Below are 22,096 nucleotides of genomic sequence, written 5' to 3'. Positions count from 1 at the left end.
TGTTTGAAAATGATTTTTTTTGCATAATTCAATGTTAGACAAAATAGTACGAGTAATGGAGCTAGTTAGATTTTACTGGAAACTTAAAACTAACACGGTAAAAAATATATTTGCTAAGTAAAATAAGCTATCTATTGTAATAGGAATTCAAAAAGATTATACAATTGATTCAAATTAAGTAACTTGTACTTACAAACTGTTACAAAATTTAAGTTTTTTTTTTACAAATTAACGTGTTTTTTGTGAACATACAGTGCTTTTAGAGACTTCTCAATATTGTAGTTCTTTCCTGATAATGGAATTATGGTTGCTTGTGAAATACGAGCACTTATGGTGCTAATGTCCAACCAACGACGCAGTAGCAGCAACAATAAATACGAGACATTTCCAGAAAGTAAGATAAAAAGATAAAGGGTAACGCGCGTATTTCGCACTCGGGGGGAGATTGGATTGGCATTTTTCACGAAAAGTATGATGAACACTTCTCAACGTACTGACCTCTAACCGGTCTCATTGCAGATGGGAGGAATCCGGTTACAAGACAGTGTAGCCCAACATATCGAAAAAAATCTCTCGGCCGTAAGAGCCTCAGTACACATATTTGCGGGGATAGACTGTACCACGATCTATCTGCTTTTGAAACTGATATTATACCTATCTGGGTTTGAAAACAATCCCTTCTTTGTACAACATACAAATAAAGGAAATATACCAGGTTATAACCGTTTTAGTCTGTATCATACACTTAATGCTACAGTTCAGTAAATATCACAGTCTTAAATTCGAAAAAGTTATCTGGTTTTGAAAATAGACGACTCAATTTGATTTCAACGTATCACTTGCATCAGAAACCACATGGTGTGTTACATAAATTCTGTCTGCCTTTTTGGAAATTCCCACACTTGGCCTGGTCGGTACTCATAAAAGGGATACTAATGTAAGACTTAACGATGCGTTTTTTCTGTTTGTCTCAATGCCGATAGGTTCATTTATATCTCATTAGTCCTGCAACTGAGTAAACTCACCTTGGATTGTAGATTACGATTTGAAAATAAAATGCCTGAAAATATATAATGGAATACATTTTATTCGTTATTTTATTTCCTTAATTCATAATACTAATAGGTTTACATCACATATTGATGATTCTAATGTGTCCTAAGGATGAGCTAAATTTATTACTAATTTAATAATTCCTCTGAATATGAATGAATATAGTACTAATTAATTAAAGATTGTTTTTGTAGGTAATCGTGTTTATGAAATTATGTGAGGATATTTTAGTTTTTACACATTTTGATTTAATCAATACATTATAATATATGTATCATACTCTTGAATTATCTTTTGGAACCCACTATTTACTTTTTGAAGTTGTTTTTTTTATTCGTATTTTATCCTACTTTGTGATTTGGTTCGTATTTCTTCTACACAATAAATATAATAGTAAATAGTTTTAATTTTTCTTGTTTTTTAACCTTTTATTTAGTATATTTATTTACTATCAACATTTTATATATCTTTATGTATAATTATCTTGTTCTAATAGGCTCTAATAAACATGACATCGTTTAATTTTATATATGTCACTAGATTTAAAAACGAATCAGAGGAACAACACGCAACGTGTCGCGTAACAGACTTTGGAAGTTAAATGCAAAGGTTCTCAAGTCGATAGCTGATTTGCTTTTGGGTATGTCCTACTGAAAAATATTCAGTCAGACAGTCATATAGAAAAGAATGTTCCACTTCACCCGCCTAACAGAAAAGAAATTACCAGCCTTTCAAATTATATATACTTTAATGACAGCCTAAATCCTATTTTTGAACCTGAACCATCATATAAGTTATTCTTGCCTATGTAAAAACAGAGTTTGAAGCAAAAACGTTTACAGATAAAATCTTTCTTAAAAATATCTTGCACATAATAAAATCATATTTTTTATTTTTACTGAGTTTCATAGCATGTTTAAATAATAAATATCTACAACTAGTTACCAAAATATTATGTTACATATGTTGGAGTAGTTAGGATATATATTTTTAATATACAACGTGTTAAAGTCTCTTATTAATTTTACTCAGTTTCTTAAAAAAAATGGATTATTCTACTGTGTTCTACTTGCCAACTGGTTAATCAAAATACCAATGTAAAGATTTTCACTAACGCTCTGTCAAATCGCATGGAGTGATATGCACTACCACCTAACTCAGTGCTGCCTATGTAGAAATGAAGCTTCATGAACATTTCAAACTTATAGGTCAGTTATTTTTTTAGAAACGTGTGGACAGACAGGCAGACAGAATTAAAGTATTCCACCCTCTCAAGTGACAGACTTCGCTAACCCTCAGCCAATAACATTATCTGTTTATGTGATACGGCACTAAACTATAAAAAATCTTGAACAATAGAGAACATTTGGTCATAATAGTGAAATGTATATTAGTAAATTTACTTCGTATTTATCAAATTAACTATGTAATGTATATAAATAACAACTACTTCATAAGTTTTATTTCTTGGTAAATGGAGGGGAAAACTATTTTATAAGAGAACCTCAGTCAATGTTCACATTTCTAAATTGATAATCATTTCTTAATATTTTAATCAGTCTTTTTCTGGTATGATAAAGAAACATCAAATTCTTTAAAATGTAACTTATATTTCCGATTTCCTAGAAGAAATGTATCATCGAAAACACTGCAGCTGAGGACAACACGACGGCCAGGGCTGGCGAGGATCCTCTGCACTCAGGAAACAGTCTGTGGTACCTTCCAGATTAGGGCATCTGTAACAATATAGATATTAAAGTTGTAACTAAGATTATTTTCGGTTTCCTTGAAGAAATTTACTATCGAAAATACTGCAGCTGAGGACAACACGACGGCCAGGGTTGATGAGGGTCCTCTGCACTCAGGAAACAGTCTGTGGTACCTTCCCAGATTAAGCATCTGTAACAATATAGATATTAAAGTTGTAACTAAGATTATTTTCGGTTTCCTTGAAGAAATAAATTTACTATGGAAAATACTGCAGCTGAGGACAACACGACGGCCAGGGTTGATGAGGGTCCTCTGCACTCAGGAAACAGTCTGTGGTACCTTCCAGATTAGGGCATCTGTAACAATATAGATATTAAAGTTGTAACTAAGATTATTTTCGGTTTCCTTGAAGAAATTTACTATCGAAAATACTGCAGCTGAGGACAACACGACGGCCAGGGCTGGCGAGGGTCCTCTGCACTCAGGAAACAGTCTGTGGGTACCTTCCAGATTAGGGCATCTGTAACAATATAGATATTAAAGTTGTAACTAAGATTATTTTCGGTTTCCTTGAAGAAAATTTACTATCGAAAATACTGCAGCTGAGGACAACACGACGGCCAGGGCTGGCGAGGGTCCTCTGCACTCAGGAAACAGTCCTGTGGTACCTTCCAGATTAGGGCATCTGTAACAATATAGATATTAAAGTTGTAACTAAGATTATTTTCGGTTTCCTTGAAGAAATTTACTATCGAAAATACTGCAGCTGAGGACAACACGACGGCCAGGGCTGGCGAGGGTCCTCTGCACTCAGGAAACAGTCTGTGGTGCCTTTTAGGTTAGGGCATCTGTAACAATATAGATATTAAAGTTGTAACTAAGATTATTTTCGGTTTCCTTGAAGAAAGTTACTCTCGAAAATACTGCAGCTGAGGACAACACGACGGCCAGGGCTGGTGAGGGTCCTCTGCACTCAGGAAACAGTCTGTGGTGCCTTCTAGATTAGGGCATCTGTAACAATATATATCTCAAAGTTGTAACTAAGGTTATTTTCGGTCCCCTGAAAGAAATGGCTCGTGGAGAACACAGGAACTAAGGACAGCACGAGAGTCCTTGCTGTAGCCGTCCAGGTTAGAGCATCTGCAACAAGTTAGAGCATCTCCTCACTTAGGATACAGTTTGGGGGAGCCTTCCAGGTTATTTTATCTGTAAAAATATTGATCTCGATGTTTAAACTTGGATTCTTTTCGGTCCCCTGAAGATATGGGTTGCTTCAGGTTAGGGCACCTCTAACAAATAAATCCCGAAGTAGGGACTAAGTTATATAAAGAACAGTTTAGCTGAATCTATCCAATATTGTTGTGGCCTACGTGTATTGCATTTTATTTATATCTTGAATAACATCCGTGAAACTATAAAATATTATGTACTCAACTTCAGAAATCTAATCCTAATATCTGAAATACGTAAACTTGGTAGTAAATAGCATGCACGATTAAGATATAACTTTATAGGTGTCAGATGGGTTAGTCAGTATCCTGCCAAGAGTGTTTTTAGATCTGATTCTGTTCACTTAGAATATGAAGCTGAGGAAATTTCACATTAGTCTTTAAGATCTTTGTGATGCTTTCAAAGTAACAGGATATTAGGACAAGTAAATTTGGAAGAAAGGACCGTCTCCTGTCGATATTTCATGTCACATCCGGTTTGGAAGTAGGGAAGGCTAGCTCTGTTCAACCTCTTCCAGTCAAAAGCAGGCGGAGTATGGCACTCCTTCATGTTTAGACTTGTAAAAACCTTTAACGTTGAGAGAGCCTCTTCATTAATCATTCTCCGCAACAAAACTAGGCGTATCAGTCAACCCTTTTACCCCATTATCTTGACATTTGTGTTTGGTGATAGCCATTTCTGTGCCTCTCCTCCATGGGGTTTCCCAAAAGGAAAACTTTGGGTTTTTGGTGTACTCAGGCGTATGTCTAGTTAATAGAAAAGTGCCAGTAACAAACAGATTTTTTGTAGAACCCGATCACATTTTTTTTTTTTTTTGTATTGGCCATATTAGTATGGTATTGAAATCGAAATTAATAGATATACTGCTATCTAGTTTTCAAAACTACTGTAATGACAAAGGTAATTTATATACCTGCAGTATCTATGTTGTATAATAAAAACCATGAACAAAAATATGCCAAAATCCGATCACCAAGAAAATGAATCTACCTATTATAGAACCATGCCATCAAGTTTTAATTAATACTGTACGGATATGATTTTAGTTGGCTTGGATTGTGATCTGATATGTTTCTAATTTAAACTGTTTCGAGTATTTGTTTGTATTTTAACACGTTGCTCAAGGTATAACAGTTTCAACCATGTTATAACCTACCCCAGAACAGATATATCTTCCCACCGTCGACGCAGGAATGGCGTCCACAGCTTCCTTCCGGAGTCCACTTCTCTCCCACTTTGTACACTTTGCTTTCCCCCGCGCGGCACTTATTCGACTGAACTGCAACACAGAAACATCCGTTACAGGCAGTCTTCAAGAAACTTTCAACTGCTCTAGAAACTAGAAAAAATCAGTTAAATACGTTAAGGCTGGTCATTGTTCAACTAGAGGTTCATTCTCGATAGTTGTATAAAATAGTAGAACCTAAAAGGATGATAGGATTACAGCAGGACTAGCCATATTAAACTGAAGATTCATCCTTAAAAAGATTTTTTTTAGTTTAAGAAATTGGAAGGATAAGTTTAACGATAAGACTAGCAATACTAAACATTGACTTAGTTAATAACTGTTGGAATTTGTAAACCAAAGTTAGGTTTCACATAAAAAAATACATTTTGGAATCTTACTGCTGAACTGTTTCTTTTCTTTAATACTCGTATTAGACACAGGAAGGATGGTAAGATTACGGAATGATTAGCCATATTAAATTACAGAATTAATCCTTAAAAGCTTTTTTTAGACTGGAATAATAGGAGAATTACGGTAGAAATATCTATACTCAAATGGAAATTCGTGCTTAAATGCTATTTTTTAATGTTCTAAACTGGAAGGATGGGATTACGATAATACTAGCAATATTAAACATGGACTTCATCCTGCAACTGTTTGAGCAGTTGAGATCTGTATATAAATGTTAGGTGATTTTACAAAAGCTAGGTTTTAAAAAATAAAAAAATATTATACGACCTTATATATCCACTCTCCTTTGGGTTTTTTAATCTCTGAAATAAAAGATTATACGTGCATAAAAGTTTACAAAATGACAAACAAGAATAAATTCGTTTAAGTCAAGCATAACAATAAAAACTAATGTATCTGTCAAAACCATTATCAAAACAAAACGCCGATAAAAGTTTCAAAGAAGACGGAATGTTCGCTACAGAAAGCCTAGAGGCCCAGTAAAAATAGCTGCAGGCGGCATTATAACAAAAGGAAAAGTTATTTTTATGTTACTTATTTAAGGTAATGAGATGAGGTTGCGTCTAATCTATCTATGTCCACCTTATTGTAAAATGTATTTGGTATTGGTGACCATTTATAAAAAATAACTGTAAATTAACATGGTACTACACCTTTTTTGTGAAAGGTTTTACTATAAAATACTTTCTATAATTACTTCTGTGTTCAGAATTTTCCGTACAAAACTAGCAAAGATAAATGTGTTTTATGGTATGTTGTTCTTTTCAGTTTTATGTTGTCAAGTTGACATAATAGATATTTATAGACTAGTGTAAATACTTGTACTAGATTTAAAACATTTGACTTCTCAGAACTGGAAGTGATAACGCATCATTCAGAAGAAAAGTGTATTGTTGTTGATTATTGTTTATGTTTACACGTGTATCTGATTATTTACATTTTCTTGCATGTTGCTGGTTAAATATTGTTATTTTTGCATATGGTTATTTTTTTAATTTGTTATCACTTTGTTGTTGTTTATTTCTTATCGCACATCACAAATTTATTACTGTTGCTCGTTTTTTTATTAAACTATCTATTATTGTCTTTGTCTTTTTTTCCTTTTTGTTGATTATTTATTTTTACCACTGTTTGTTATTTAATTATATAAGTAAATATTATTAGTGCACTAATGGTGTAATTCCGTTGGAAGAATAAATAAATATATTATAACCAAACCTTTATTCCGCTTCTGAGACCGAAGATCCGCTTGGTTCCCTCCAAATCTGTTCAAGTCCGTCTGGAAGCTGGCAGGAGGCGGGTAAGGAGCGGAAACTATACCAGGGTTGCGGGAGGCAGGAGTAAAGCGAGGAGGAGGGCCCTTAGAGGACTGGTAAGGTAAGGTTCCCTTTGGAGCATTTAAAGAGGCAGAACCCCAAGATCCTTGGCGAGGTGGAGGTTTATTGTAAGCTGTATTCCAGGGTGGCGGATAAGGTCCCAGTATTTCCAGAGTTTGCTCCCCAGGCACCCTTGGTAGCTGCAGAGTACGCCCCTGGAATGGTGGAACTCAAAGGAGCGGACCAAGAACCACCGCGTGGGGAAGATTGTCCCCAAGCACCTTTAACTGCTGAGCTGGGTCCTACAGAAAAGATCTGTATTTACTAAGTGAAACCTAGTCAACAAAATCTTGTTGAAAAACAACATTTTCAGATTTATTTTTATTCTAAAATTAGTACACAGTGAATTTCATTGGAACTAATCATGGGTTTCTTCAAAGTACTAAATGTATTAATTAATTTCATAGCGTGAAAAATTTATATTACTAAAGAATTCCTTGAGAGAAACTTCTATTAAACTACAACATCGTACAAACCTACCTTCTAGTTTCAAACAAAGGAGTTAACATTGTATTATGGAAAACATTGGAACATGTAATAAAGAACATAATTGAGCATAAAGAACATAGTGAATCTCTGATTTGTCAAATTGATGAGTTATTGGTTCACCATATCAACCAATCACGACGAAGCCCCCTTCATTTACTGCGAAAGTTTGTTATAGGCCTTCTCTGTTTAGGTTTACTTCCAATTTAGGTCTATACGCAATGGCATTAAAAAATCTTATATATCTGATTGGTCAGGTTGATCGGTTATTGCTTCCAAGATATCAACCAATCACGACGAAGCCCCCTTCATTTACTGCGAAAGTTTGTTATAGGCCAAGATATCAACCAATCACGAAGAAGCTCCGCGAACTTCGTTAAAATGCGAAATGACGTTACTGGTCCTTCGTGGTTTGGCTCATATTTGGTTAATGAAGAAGATGGCTTTTTTCATCGAGGCCGAAATGAGATTTCCAACATTTTAATTTTATTAACAATGATTCGTTTCTGTGTAAATCGAAAAACTTAGGTGTTAGGTCATTACACCAGCCGTTGAAATCCTAAGATTTAACATCATTAAAAGCCTGAATTTGGTTAAAAATAAATAATTTGTACTATTATATATCTTTAAATATAATAATATGTAATATTGTATTTTATTTTGTATTAAATATCTTTATTTTCAAATAATTGATGCTATCATGTGCCGTTGAATACTCTGGTGTTATTAATGTAGCTTTGTCATACTCAAGTAGTAAACCTTGGATTAACTTCGATGTTGAAAGATTTAGATCCAACAGTGACAAAACAAGCGTCCTCGACTTTTTTTAATTTCCTGTAATACTCGGAAAACAGATGAAAAAGCAAGTACAACATGATGCGTGACGGAGATGTACAAGAAGTATTTCTCCTGATTTTGCTTGCTGAATTTTAGCGTGGTAATCCACATTACTCGTTCAGGTGACACTGTTATTGTACAAACAAAAACAGGACCCCTGATGACTCCATAAATAGTACATCATCTAAATATGCAGTCGAACTTTGTCCAGCAACTTCCTGACACGGAAGTCTTGTGCCCAGTGATGTCCGTTGCCTAGTTTCAGTTTGAAACCGTTAAGTCGTAATCGATCTACCTTAAGCAATGTATTTTTATATTTGTGGCCTATTTGTCTTATTGGGTCTTACCTTTGAAAATAAAATAAAAATAATATTCATCAGATTTCCTCAATAACAGGCATATAAGAAAAATAAATATAAAAAGTGAATTCTAAATAGAAGAAAAATGGGTTATATTCTAAGATTCCAACAACAATAAATTATTATAATGATTATCTCGTAGTTTTTCACAAGTACAGGTAAAGAAATGTATGTGTTATACAATTTGATATTTTAAATCACTAATTAGGTAATTCTTTATTCGACTAACAAAACACCGAAATAATGTGCTATAAGCTGGTTTTGAAAATCCATAATCAAAAAATGTTAAATGGCCGCCATTAGTTTTAAAATTATAGGGGACTTTTTCCAGTGACGTAATGAAGACTCTATAATGCAATCATGAACGCAAAATGCTAAATCTGATCGTTTAAAAAATTATCGGCTTTTAATTAAAATACGGGTTGATAATTTTTTTATAACGTGCCTCTAACTTATAGTGTTTATTTCACATTTCATGACAAGTAACATTCGAGTAAACTTAAGGAAGTGCCAAAACAGTATCTTCAGTCAGATGCGAAAGGTTAGGTTTCTCATTTAAGATCGCATAAAAATAACTTAAAATGGAGAAATAACTGTAAATATTGTTTTTATTGAAACATTTTTACGCGTAACCTAATCCTAAAAATAATGAACCGACCTTTTTTTGGAGTTATGTTTTGTTCAGAGATTACTTTTGTTTCGTTAGTTACTAAATTAGACACCAACGCTACAAATACCGCTGTCTCAAATTATAATTCTATAACTTCATTATTTACTTTGTAAACATTATTAATCTATCATATTTAGGTTAATTGTATGTATTTGTATACATACATACACATATATATATATATATATATATATATATATATATATATATATCAATATGTATTCTCTTCATGTAGAAATAAAAAACCAAATATTGGTAAACTCTTTTTATAAATTTTCGTATGTCAGCATACTTCTTCAGATAACAGTGTATAAATATTTACAAAATTAAATAATGAAACTAACTAAATACAAACAAGAAAATGAACTGAAATAGAATAATAAACAGGCGAAAAATACCTCACAGCTGATGTTTCATCACAAATACCAAAAGAGTAAAAAAAAAATTTTTAAGAAATTAACGAATGTTCAAACCGAAAGGAAATTTTTGACCTTAAAACAAGTTGATGAGGAGTTTCGCTCCTTCTCAAATTAAACCTATTTACATTTTCGTTGGCATGCAATGGAACATTATTGATGCCTTTTAATTTGTAACATTTTTCAATTTTGTCCTGATTATGTTCTCTGGAATGTACAGCGAGGGGCTTGTCATCTCCATGAACCAATACTGTAACGGTGACCTGTCATTCTGATACGAAGAGGGTTAGAGGTTTGGCCAATATCTTGTTTATTACAAAAATTACAATTTAGCTGATATATTATATTATTTGAATTACAATCAATTGTTCGTTTAATTGGATACGTTTTTATTCGTTATGTTTACTGTGTATATATAAAATTATATACATAATATATATATATATATTAATTATATACAAAAATTATATATAAATATATATATATATAAAATAGGTTTAATTATTTAAATACGTTAAGATAATTTTTAGGTTAAATATACATGTTCTCTTCGTAGATTTCTTTAATTCACTTGACCTAATTTAATGACTTAAATAATCTACACGTAAAATTTTAAAATTGTGAATCTGTATAAGTAGATAGAGCGTAAAATTTCTTATATGTCTAGTGCTAGAAATAAAACCTCCTTTATGTTGGCAAAGCCTAAATGAAAGTGCCATAAATTGAACTCAAATCCAAAACTCAAGGTCCATGTTCATTCATTCCACGCATTATGATACAAACTAACAAATCTTAACCTTAAAATGCGCAGTATAACAGCACTTACAAATATGTCAGAGTTGAAGGTTTCCTTGCCCCAGTGATTTGTATATGTCAGAAACAGGTTTACTGTTATAAAGCTGTTACCGCCACACATGTCCCACCCGGTATAGTCGGAGCATATTAATTGTATACATGTGCCTTGTACATTCACGGGACAGAAAAAATATTACAAACGGAAGTTCCACCGGAACGACTGTTCACAGCACTATCCGATGGCCAGACCTAGTACTATCAGCGGTTGGACGTAGCGCTGATTCTGTTTTCTGCTCATAGTATGTAACTAACCTCAGTGGAACGAACAGATTTTAATTGTCTTTGCTTCATAGCATTACAAAAACAGTTTTGTCAAACTAGCAAAGCACTCAATGTTGCAATAGCACCCAAATAATATTCTATTTTTTAAATTGAGTAAAACCTAAATTCCACACTATATATCCTCTATATAAGTCAGTGCCAGATGAGACTGACATGGAGCCTATCTGAGATTAGGAAGCATTGCGTCGCTGCTCTTAATGATACTAACTTAATAATGCAAATTTTGATGATTGTCAGTTAGGGGTCACCGGACCCCTGTCCCCCCCCCCCCCTTTTATTTAATCAGCAATTGAATAATTGTTTATAGCCAGTACTACAGTCATCTTGTATATCTTCACAATATAATTTGGAAAATTAAATTATTTTGATTACATACATTCAATATTAAGTACATACAGTTTTATTATAGTAATAGAAAAAGATGCACGTAAAAATGTGTATTGTAAGTTTTTATGTTCTCTTTATTTCTCCATTAGTATTATCGCATATTTCGTTTTTATAGTTTTAGAAAGCTGAGCATAATATTCGACCCTCATATTTCTATGTAACTGGATGAGTTGGCATGTACATTTTTTGATAACATTTTTGTAAATTTAGTAAATAGCTGCCCATGTAATAGGGTTTTTGACCCTGTAATTGGGGCGGCTGGTTTCGGTGTAGTGTACAGTGCAAAGTGTTATATTTCTTTTATCTTTGAACGATATTCTTCAAGTTTTCTTAATGTGTTTTAATGTGTAGTTGCAAGTTGTGTCATTATTTTTTATTACTTAAAATAAAATATTACACACATAAATAATTATTTTATCTGTAAGTTTATACTTGCACTTTTAAATGTTGTAATTAACACTATTGTTAAGTATGATTTGATTCCTTGTAAATACGCCACAATGAAGAGTATAACTATATAAAATTCAAGTTTACACTTTATATAACGTATTATTCACGCAGGTGGTTCTGTTTGCACTGATGTGTACTTAATAAAAACCTAAGAACTTATTTTCAGTCCCATATTCGATCACAACCTAATCCCAGACGTCCCTATGGTTAGTAATGAGAACCAAACAACAGAGTTCGCTAGTGATGAGCTATGTGTGTAAATGATAGTACTAGGCCTGACCGATGGATTGCGCTGTGAACAGTTGTTCCAGTTTTGACTTGTTTATAATATATATTATGTGATTATATCATGTGATTTCTTCATTGTACTTAACTTCAACCATACCACTAACTTGTAATTTCATTCATGCCTGCCCCTATGGTTAAACACATATTGATGAGATGAAATGAACATGAAATGGGAAATGTCTTTATTGAACACAAAGAAAAAAAATTCAATTGGCGAGATTAGGAGTCCTCCTTACACCGACGAGTTTAGGTATTGATGTATTGTACTATTGTATTATTTACTTAATGTAGTATATTGTTATAGTTTTATTCATAGACAAAGCAATGAAAACAATGTTGTTGTTTTTTTTTCGACACGCATTACTATTTAATGAGGCACTTGTTTTAGTAGAAACGCTGTGTCAAAGTCAATTGATACAAATGAAACATACTCGTTTTAGTATTAATAAAATGAATGACCAAAATGTATACATTAAACCGTGATGGATTCAAGTGAGGTTACAGGGATAATGGCTTATTTCCAAATATATTTCTACGTACCTAGGCCTATATCTGTTTTGGTTCATAGACGAGTAAATTTAAAAATCCATAATTCGTAAAACAATTTTCAGAGAAGGGACCTGAACCGTACGTATGGTAAGTACCGTATGCTAAATCCGCCCCTGGTCTTAACCCTACAACTGACGGTTTCGGGCCATTTCATCCTATAGTGTCTGGCTGTTTTAGAGCTTCACGCAAGGTTTTACTAAAAATGTAAATTAAGAGAAATATATATACATGTGCATACTTTTTTGTTGAAAGTTATTTGCATTTAAATTAGGGCATAAAAGTTGTATTAAAACGCTTTTTTAATGAAATTCAAATTTTATTTTGTGGGGGGACCATTATCAAATTAAGTTGTTGTGAAAAAATGTAAATGTAAGATTTACATTTAAAGTAGGACATGCAAAATTGCATTAAAGCGATTTTTTTAATAAAATGCAAATGTTTTTACACAATTTTATTTTGGGGGGGACTCTTCTCATCAAAATAAGTAGTTCTGAAAAAATGTAAATGTGAGATTGTATAACACTTTATTTAGTTTTCAGAAAAACAAACTTTATACACATATATGAAACCATCATAATGAACCTATAAAACAAAAAAGCAGTTATGCGCATAAATTATGAAAATCGGGTGCATATATAAGAGTTTGGTAATACGCGTTTTGCTAATACAATTTAACATAAATGTATTATTTTTATATTGAATATTTTCTTACTCAAAATGAAATAAACTATACAGCACAGCATCAATGATATAAATTCCATAATTAATTTTATTAGGCATACGTATAAAGAAGTTATTTTTCGACATAATTAAAGAATCTCTTCTGGATTAATATTTAAATTTGTTCATTACGAAACTATCTTCTTTAAATTTTTTGATTATAAAATCCTTTGTGGTGTTTGGAATTGTATATACAACATGTTTAGCTTACTTTCTATCTTATTAGTTAGCGTTTTAAAATTAAATTTCTATACAAAGTAATACTAACCTATAAACTGATGACCGTGGCCTAAAGCACCGGCAACAAAAATAACGCAGAAAAATACAATCATAGCTATGAAATAAGTTGACTTAAAACACAAAACTCCTGACTCGTGTGAGTAACACCTCCCAAGGACCGACTGGCCTTCCCGCGAGCCGTTCTTCAACTACTCGTAGCTAGGTATACTTACCGCCGCGGCGGGGATTAATTACGGGGAAATCCGTCGCGTTTCCGCCTAATCAGGAGCGCAATCTTTGCCATCTTCGTGGCACCAGTTCCGATCACTGTTACCGCCATACTACGAGGAACGGAGGAACAGGACTAGGCAGACTGCTCAAGGTCAATCATTTGTCCAGTTTCCAGGTTCCACTGACCAGCACAGCGAACTGAGCGAAGTGCACAAGCAGGTTTTTTCAGTTTGGGGATGACAAACACAGCAAACCCAAAAACTCGGATAGAAGTCAGAGCGTTCTCGTGGTTTCTTTTATTTATTTATTTCCAACGCCCATTTTTTTAAAACACTTACAACCAGGCCCGTGCGCATGGGGGGGGGTTTTTGGGGGTTCAAACCCCCCCCCTTGAAGATTGGGATATATCATATTGTTTCCATATATCAGTTTAATTGTGCTCTATTGCGCCGTCAGTTTACGCGCATGCGCGCGCAAATATTTCCAATCGTTTGATTGCGCGCGCTTTCCGCCTTCATCGAGACATTGAAGTAGATGTGAACTCAGTATTAGATGAATTTTTTCTGTACCTCGACGCATCAACTTATTGAAAGAGTAGATCACATACGTTTTTATTTGAAAAAGTTTTTACTTTGTTTAGAGAATGAGTTACAAATGAATTAAAAGTATGTAGTTTTACAATTTTATAATAAACTCATTTTCCATACGTATTAATTTTTAATCTATTACTTATTTAAGTTTCTTCTTTTTTATTTCATAAAAATAAGTATAGAACCCCCCCCCTAAATAAAATTCTGCGCACGGCCCTGCTTACAACATTCATATAACATCAAGACGAATACACAGTCGTCATCAGCATACTACATACACGCGGCTTCACACGCAAGTTTGAAAATCGAAGGCCGTAGCTTTCTTAGTAAAAGCATTCGTGATGTAATATAATGGAGCCCTACAATTGTTTTAAACATAATTAGACATATCAGGTACATATTATTTCAGCACCCATCGTTGAGAGATTCAAAACGTAAATAAAATTTTGACTGGTTCTATTTTAGGTTTTGTTGTACGAATACACAACACAAGTATCGAAAGCCTAATTTTACCAAAACATGTCAACTAATGTCTGTTTAGATTAATGTTCTATCTAAAGTTTTTCAAGTGCCATATTTGAGTTTGCCTTGGGCCCAAAATTAAATGTGTACCACCAAAAACTTTGACTCTTTGAATTTACTGTATGTCTAAACTTTTTCAAGAGTTATAGTAATAGTTTGCTTTTTTATCCCGATAAATAAAAAAAACGATCGAAACGTTTCTGCGGTCCAAAAGAGAGGATTAAATACAATTCCGCTCTAATTTATTTACGGTTCCACATTTGAGTTTACGTTGGTGCACTATCCAAGAAAATAAACACATATGTGGGTTTTGGAATTCAACTTAAATTTTAAAGCGTTTATTTGCGGTCTGCTATTTTTCTGGTGCTATTAGTAATATTGATTTTTACGTCGATCAAGAAAGAATGTTAATAGAAATGTATACTTTAAAAGAGAGATATGGTCATTCTGAAAATGAAATGAAAATTTGAAATGAAAATTTGTTTATTTAAACAGGCAAAGTTAGGGCCTCATGGCCCTTTCTTACACTTAACCTGTCTGATAAATAAGCAGAACAATAAACAACATGACAAATATTAACCAAATTAATATTGACACTAATATACCTTACTAAATACATTAAATCAAACATTAATCTAAACACTAAAAAAATTATAAATATGATACTTCTAAATAAAAATAAATAAAAATATAAGTATACAATCATGACACAAAATAATACTACAACTTCCATCTTTAATAATAACCAAAAACTATAATTAATACCTAATAACAATAATTTATAAATATATAATAAGAATATTTTTGAAATAAATAATATATATGCGGTTTGCCTTACTCACACTCCTCACACACAATGCCAGCACCACACCCACAGACCCCTAGGACGGATCCGCCCCGACCAACCGTTCATGGTTATTCTTTGGGTTATTCTGGGTTATTCTTTGGAGACAGATATATGCCACCGTGAACTTTCTGTAGGCCTTTTTGAAATGTCCAATTCCGTAGTAAATTATTTTGTTATAAGTCGTAATGCTTAGTCAGTATTAACAAAGAAAGCGCTCAAAATATCAATTTTTGCATAATGCAAACCTTTCTCTGTTTTCAATGATTAAAATATTGATGTATCGAACCTGCCCTAGTTCATAACAACAGTGAAAACCGTACCAAAATCCGTTGAGTAGTTTAAAAAATATCAATGCATAAACAGACCAACAAAAAAGCGACTTTTATTTATACTATGTATTGATTGGTAATACAAATTGTAACTAAACACAGATAACAATAATAATAGGTATTCGTATCAATACTAGCTAACAAATGGTAAAGTTGATAATGGAACTTAATAACAGTATAGTCTACATGCATACAATAATAATAGAAAATACTAGTAGATAATAAAAAGGTGATGGATTACTAATATAAAAGACGAGAAACAATTACGGAAAAAGCAGGGGGAAAAGAAACTTAAAAGGCAAAAACTGACAATATTTATAAATAAAAAATAAAAAATATCAATATATTAATTATTCTAAATAATATATGTTTAGTATACATCATGTGTTAGAAAATATGGCTCAAAACTACATATAGAGGGAAAATGGACTGTAATAAACAAAAAGTTTTCCTCTACATTTATTTATTAACGACAACGCCAATGTACAGGAAGTTCACATCAATACGAACCAAAATGACTCATTAATAGAATTAAACTAACAACGTGCTACGTTTGCAATTAGTCAGCAATAACACAATACACTACATTTGAACCAGATCCATTTGTAAACTGTACAGATAAACCGTAATGTACATCAATACCAATTATCAACAATAATTCAACATATTCAAAACTGATTAATAAATACCTATATTAATTCAACATGCTACAGGTAAATATTTGAGGAGATCATGTTATTATTATCAATTCGAAAGGTTTGTGAACAATTATGTTTATATATTTGTATGTTTACGTGATCGGGTGTTTGGTACTCAATCACTCAAAATTCTTGTGGACAGATTTAGAAGAAATTTTAGCATGGTTTAAAACATTATAATAATACATAGACATATTTTATCCTTAAATACTATTCAATGTAAAGTACTTATTCCGTAATTATTAATTGAATGAACAAAATAAATCTTTGTGCATTGTTCTACATATAGTAATGACAGTAGTAAAGCCTGATTTAAATAACACCAGTAGTGAATTCAAACCATTTACTTTATTTTGGCAACTTGAAATTAGTTTCATTTGGTATTGTGGGACAGCATTTTTACAGTAGCTAAAGAGACAAAAAATGAAGGACCTGGCATTAATGTAATTCAACAAACCATTCATTCTGTGACTACAATTTGAGGAAACAAACGAGCGAGTAATCTCGTGAACATTGCAAATGAAATCACCAAGCAATGCACCAGAAACAAAGTGCAAACTTTATGGCAGAAAACCATTAAGTGGGAGGTGGATCTGTTTTGCTCTGAAGATACATTCTATACTGATTGGGTATATAAAAATGTTCCTAGACTGAAGCAAGAAAATAGGATGATATAACGAACAGACATTGGAAAGCATGGGCATTAGGTATACAAATAGTCACACCTAACTAGATTGTAAGATTGAAGAACTAATAACGAGGGTACAGATAAAGAAAGCGACCTGGATGAGAGGTGTGTCCACCTGTTCCCCGACATTAATATTTTTATGTTAAAGTTATATCATATTTTTGTACCATTTTTGTACCTTTTTGTAATACCAATAAATAATTTTGTACCACAATAGTTTATTAATAAAGTACTATGTATAAACCGGGGAACAGGTGGACACTTGCACCCGACATTAATATTTTTATGTTAAAGTTACATCATATTGTTGTACTATTTTTGTACCTTTTTGTAATACCAATAAATTATTTTGTACCTCAATAGTTTTTTAATAAAGTATTATGTATAAACCGGGGAACAGGTAGACACTTGCACCCGACATTAATATTTTTATTTTAAAGTTATATCATATTTTTGTACTATTTTTGTACCTTTTTGTAATACTAATAAATTATTTTGTACCTCAATAGTTTTTTAATAAAGTACTATGTATTAAACCGGGGAACAGGTAGACACTTGCACCCGACATCAATGTTTTATGTCATGGAAAATCTACTTTCGTGTCTTATCGACCCTAGTAAAATATAATAAGTAACATAGAACTTGCTCTATACTCTTCCCAATAAGAAGGTATGTAATATATCGGTATCCACACAATTCAACACAACTGTGTGAATATTGCAAGGCCAAATCCAGCCAAGGTCCAAGACGGCCGAAGCGACGTGCCGCTGGACAACGGAAGGCCATCTGGAGGGTTTTATGGTCTTATTGTTGTCAACAGTAGAGATATCCTTCATAATTTATGAGGGTTGCAGGTGTTCGTCGGTTGCTCCCGATCTAAAAAGATTGGTCTTTCCATTCACTTCCAGAATTTTTAAAACGTTTCATTTATTAAAAATACAAGAACTCCTTACTGTCTCAATTACTAGGTTTTTTCCTATCAAACCCATTCATAAGTTTAGACCTACACTGAAGTATTAATTCCAAAATTTAGAGGAAAAGAAATTTGTTACACTTTTATTTATTTAGTATTAGCCATAATAAACAGTACTGAAACTGAATAAGCTGTAGTTGCCTTCTCGATCAGCTGATTCAATTTTCGATAGTTGCCACGGCTTCGTGTTCATTACTCCTTTCTTATTTGAGGTTTTTGCTAACATGGTGCTAACAACGGTAGAGAAAGTTTTTATAGTAGAGATTATTTTCGCTCATACGGGAATTGGACGTGCGGGTGGGCCAAGCTTGTCACTGCATTACGTTTTTAGGAACATTTCCACAAAAACCCGCCTAGTAATACTGTGATTATTAGTGTTGTTGAAAAATGTCGAACAGGTAGTGTGTTGACACAGCGAAAGGGCTTTTCAGGTCGCCCAACTACTGCCTGTACAAATGAAAACCACGGAAGAGTGTTTGCAACAACTGTTACAGTCACCGAAAAGAAGCCTAATGCGAGCATCTCTTAAACAGAATATTAGCAATACGTCAATGCGAAGAATGGTCAAAAACATTGGTGTTTTCCCCTACAGGATACAAACTGGACAACCTTTGAACTATAGAAACAAACTAGCCAGAGTTCAGTACTGTGCTTCAATGTTAGTAATATGCTATGAAGAACCTGAGTTTCTGAGTGATGTATGGTTTACAGATAAATGTCATGTGCACCTAAATGGTTTTATAAACAAGTAGACAACACGTTTCCTTGGATTTGAATGTCCTGACATTGTTGTAGAGAAGCCACATCATTGTAAGCGTGTAACCATTTGGTGCGCTGTGTCTGGGAGCAGTGGCGTAGCGAAGTGGGGAGGTCAAGGGGGTCCGGACCCCCCAAAATTTTAAGACATATTAAAAAATAAAGCATGGAGCAGGAGAAAAAGGGAGTGTTATCATTACCCTTGTCTACAAACATTAAATTGATTGATGTATTTGATTAAAGTGACCGTTGTTAAACATATAATTGTCCTTTCGTTTTAAATCAAAGTATCAAACGATACTTTTGGACTCGGCCTTTCGGATAGTGTATTTTAATCACGGTATTTCTACAGGGCGCGGTCACGTGACGTTCCAAAGTAACCTGAACCGTAACACGGCGAACAGTTTAAATTAGGGTTGTCGACCGTCAGTGGCCCAATGTCCCCGAAGGGGTATTTCATTTTCTTCACAGAATATAGTTGTACGCTTGATTGAAGCTCTGTTTTGTTCTTTTTCTTTCTTATCCAGTGAATCCAGCATCACTTTGGTGCCTTATACTCGGCCAGAATCGAACTTCGTAAAGTTTCTGTAGCTATACAAGAAAATTTGTGGTACTAGAGTTGCTGTGAGAGTTGAATTTGCCTATTACATCTTTCCACTTTCTATAAGGCGTAGTTACTAAAGCTCCAGTATTTACCTTTTACCAGTAAACTCATTGGCAAATAACACACAAAACGTCCCCCGGATCCCCCGGTTTCGGACCCCCCCCCCCCCCCGAACGAAATTTCTGGCTACGCTACTGATCGGAACAACCCTTAAAGGTAGCTCGGACTGAGAGCGCTCCGACAGTCGCTAGTCTTCGGCCGCTCCGTCTAGTTCACCCTCTGCTAAAGTACGCGCAAGTCAGTCGCATGGGTCAGTCCGGCTAGTCAGCACATCACATCAGTCTAACCGGTAAGTGGACAGTTAATTTATTCTTAAGTATATAGCGTAAAATTTATTTTTGCTTATAGCCAACATAAATGGTACTGTTTTAATTTTAGTTCCGGAAAGTCTGTAATTTTATTTATTTTCAGTAGGGACCACTATAGAACGGCTCAGTGAGGGATGTAGTGTGTCCTGTATTAGTCTGTAAGGCCCTCAGTGCACTCCCGTTTAACATAAGCCACAGTGGTATTTATTTTAGTTTATTTTGAGAAAGGTTACAAAATAATTTTTGTTTTGTATTATCTTACTCTAGGAAAGGCCCCAAAAGGTTGTGGTGACAAACCCAACTCTGATTGTTATACTGATTTAGTTTACAGGTAGAACCCTGAAGAGTTGTGGTGACCAGCCCAACTCTTATATTAGGGATGGCTCGATAAAACTGCAACAGTTTATTTCAAACAAGGAGGAAGGTGATTTATAATTTGTAGTCTTAGTTGTTCTAAATCGCAACAGTTTATTTGAAATAGGGAGGAAGGTGATTTATGATTTGTAGTCTTAGTTGTTCTAAATCGCAACAGTTTATTTCAAACAAGGAGGAAGGTGATTTATAATTTGTAGTCTTAGTTGTTCTAAATCGCAACAGTTTATTTCAAACAAGGAGGAAGGTGATTTATAATTTGTAGTCTTAGTTGTTCTAAATCGCAACAGTTTATTTGAAACAGGGAGGAAAGTGATTTATGATTTGTAGTCTTAGTTGTTCTAAATCGCAACAGTTTATTTGAAACAGGGAGGAAGGTGATTTATGATTTGTAGTCTTAGTTGTTCTAAATCGCAAAAGTTTATTTGAAACAGGGAGGAAAGTGATTTATAATTTGTAGTCTTAGTTGTTCTAAATCGCAACAGTTTATTTAAAACATGGAGGAAGGTGATTTATAATTTGTAGTCTTAGTTGTTCTAAATCGTAACAGTTTATTTGAAATAGGGAGGAAAGTGATTTATAATTTGTAGTCTTAGTTGTTCTAAATCGCAACAGTTTATTTAAAACATGGAGGAAGGTGATTTATAATTTGTAGTCTTAGTTGTTCTAAATCGCAACAGTTTATTTGAAATAGGGAGGAAAGTGATTTATAATTTGTAGTCTTAGTTGTTCTAAATCGCAACAGTTTATTTGAAATAGGGAGGAAAGTGATTTATAATTTGTAGTCTTAGTTGTTCTAAATCGCAACAGTTTATTTAAAACAGGGAGGAAGGTGATTTATAATTTGTAGTCTTAGTTGTTCTAAATCGCAACAGTTTATTTGAAATAGGGAGGAAAGTGATTTATAATTTGTAGTCTTAGTTGTTCTAAATCGCAACAGTTTATTTAAAACATGGAGGAAGGTGATTTATAATTTGTAGTCTTAGTTGTTCTAAATCGCAACAGTTTATTTGAAATAGGGAGGAAAGTGATTTATAATTTGTAGTCTTAGTTGTTCTAAATCGCAACAGTTTATTTAAAACATGGAGGAAGGTGATTTATAATTTGTAGTCTTAGTTGTTCTAAATCGCAACAGTTTATTTAAAACAGGGAGGAAGTTGATTTATAATTTGTAGTCTTAGTTGTTCTAAATCGCAACAGTTTTATTTGAAACAGGGAGGAAGGTGATTTATGATTTGTAGTCTTAGTTGTTCTAAATCGCAACAGTTTATTTGAAACAGGGAGGAAAGTGATTTATGATTTGTAGTCTTAGTTGTTCTAAATCGCAACAGTTTATTTCAAACAGGGAGGAAGGTGATTTCAAACAAACTGGAAGATGATTTGTACAATTCTAGAAGGAAAACAAAATATTTCACGTGTTACTTGTCGCGTTTTTTAGAAATTTTACAATATAACAATATGTATTCAATGTGTAATCACAATACATTGTTATAATTTGCCTATATTCTTTCTTTAATTGGAAAAATTTTATA

The 22,096-nt window shown here is 33.3% G+C and overlaps 1 protein-coding gene across 1 annotated transcript; it reads right to left on the bottom strand.

The window, feature by feature from the left end:
• Positions 1-5,138: 5,138 nt before the first annotated feature.
• LOC124366705 lies at positions 5,139-8,502 on the bottom strand. Its single transcript, XM_046823303.1, has 3 exons — positions 8,425-8,502; positions 6,911-7,208; positions 5,139-5,272 (listed from the first exon to the last, which is right to left on the bottom strand). The coding sequence occupies exons 1-3, from the start codon at positions 8,500-8,502 to the stop codon at positions 5,139-5,141; spliced, it is 510 nt and encodes a 169-aa protein (XP_046679259.1).
• Between the last annotated feature and the right edge of the window lie 13,594 nt (positions 8,503-22,096).

This window comes from Homalodisca vitripennis, chromosome 7 (genome assembly GCF_021130785.1).
Source record: "Homalodisca vitripennis isolate AUS2020 chromosome 7, UT_GWSS_2.1, whole genome shotgun sequence".
NCBI classification, from domain to species: Eukaryota; Metazoa; Arthropoda; class Insecta; order Hemiptera; family Cicadellidae; genus Homalodisca; species Homalodisca vitripennis.
Note: the sequence above shows the minus strand (reverse complement) of the source record. Positions and strands in the feature narration are given on the sequence as shown.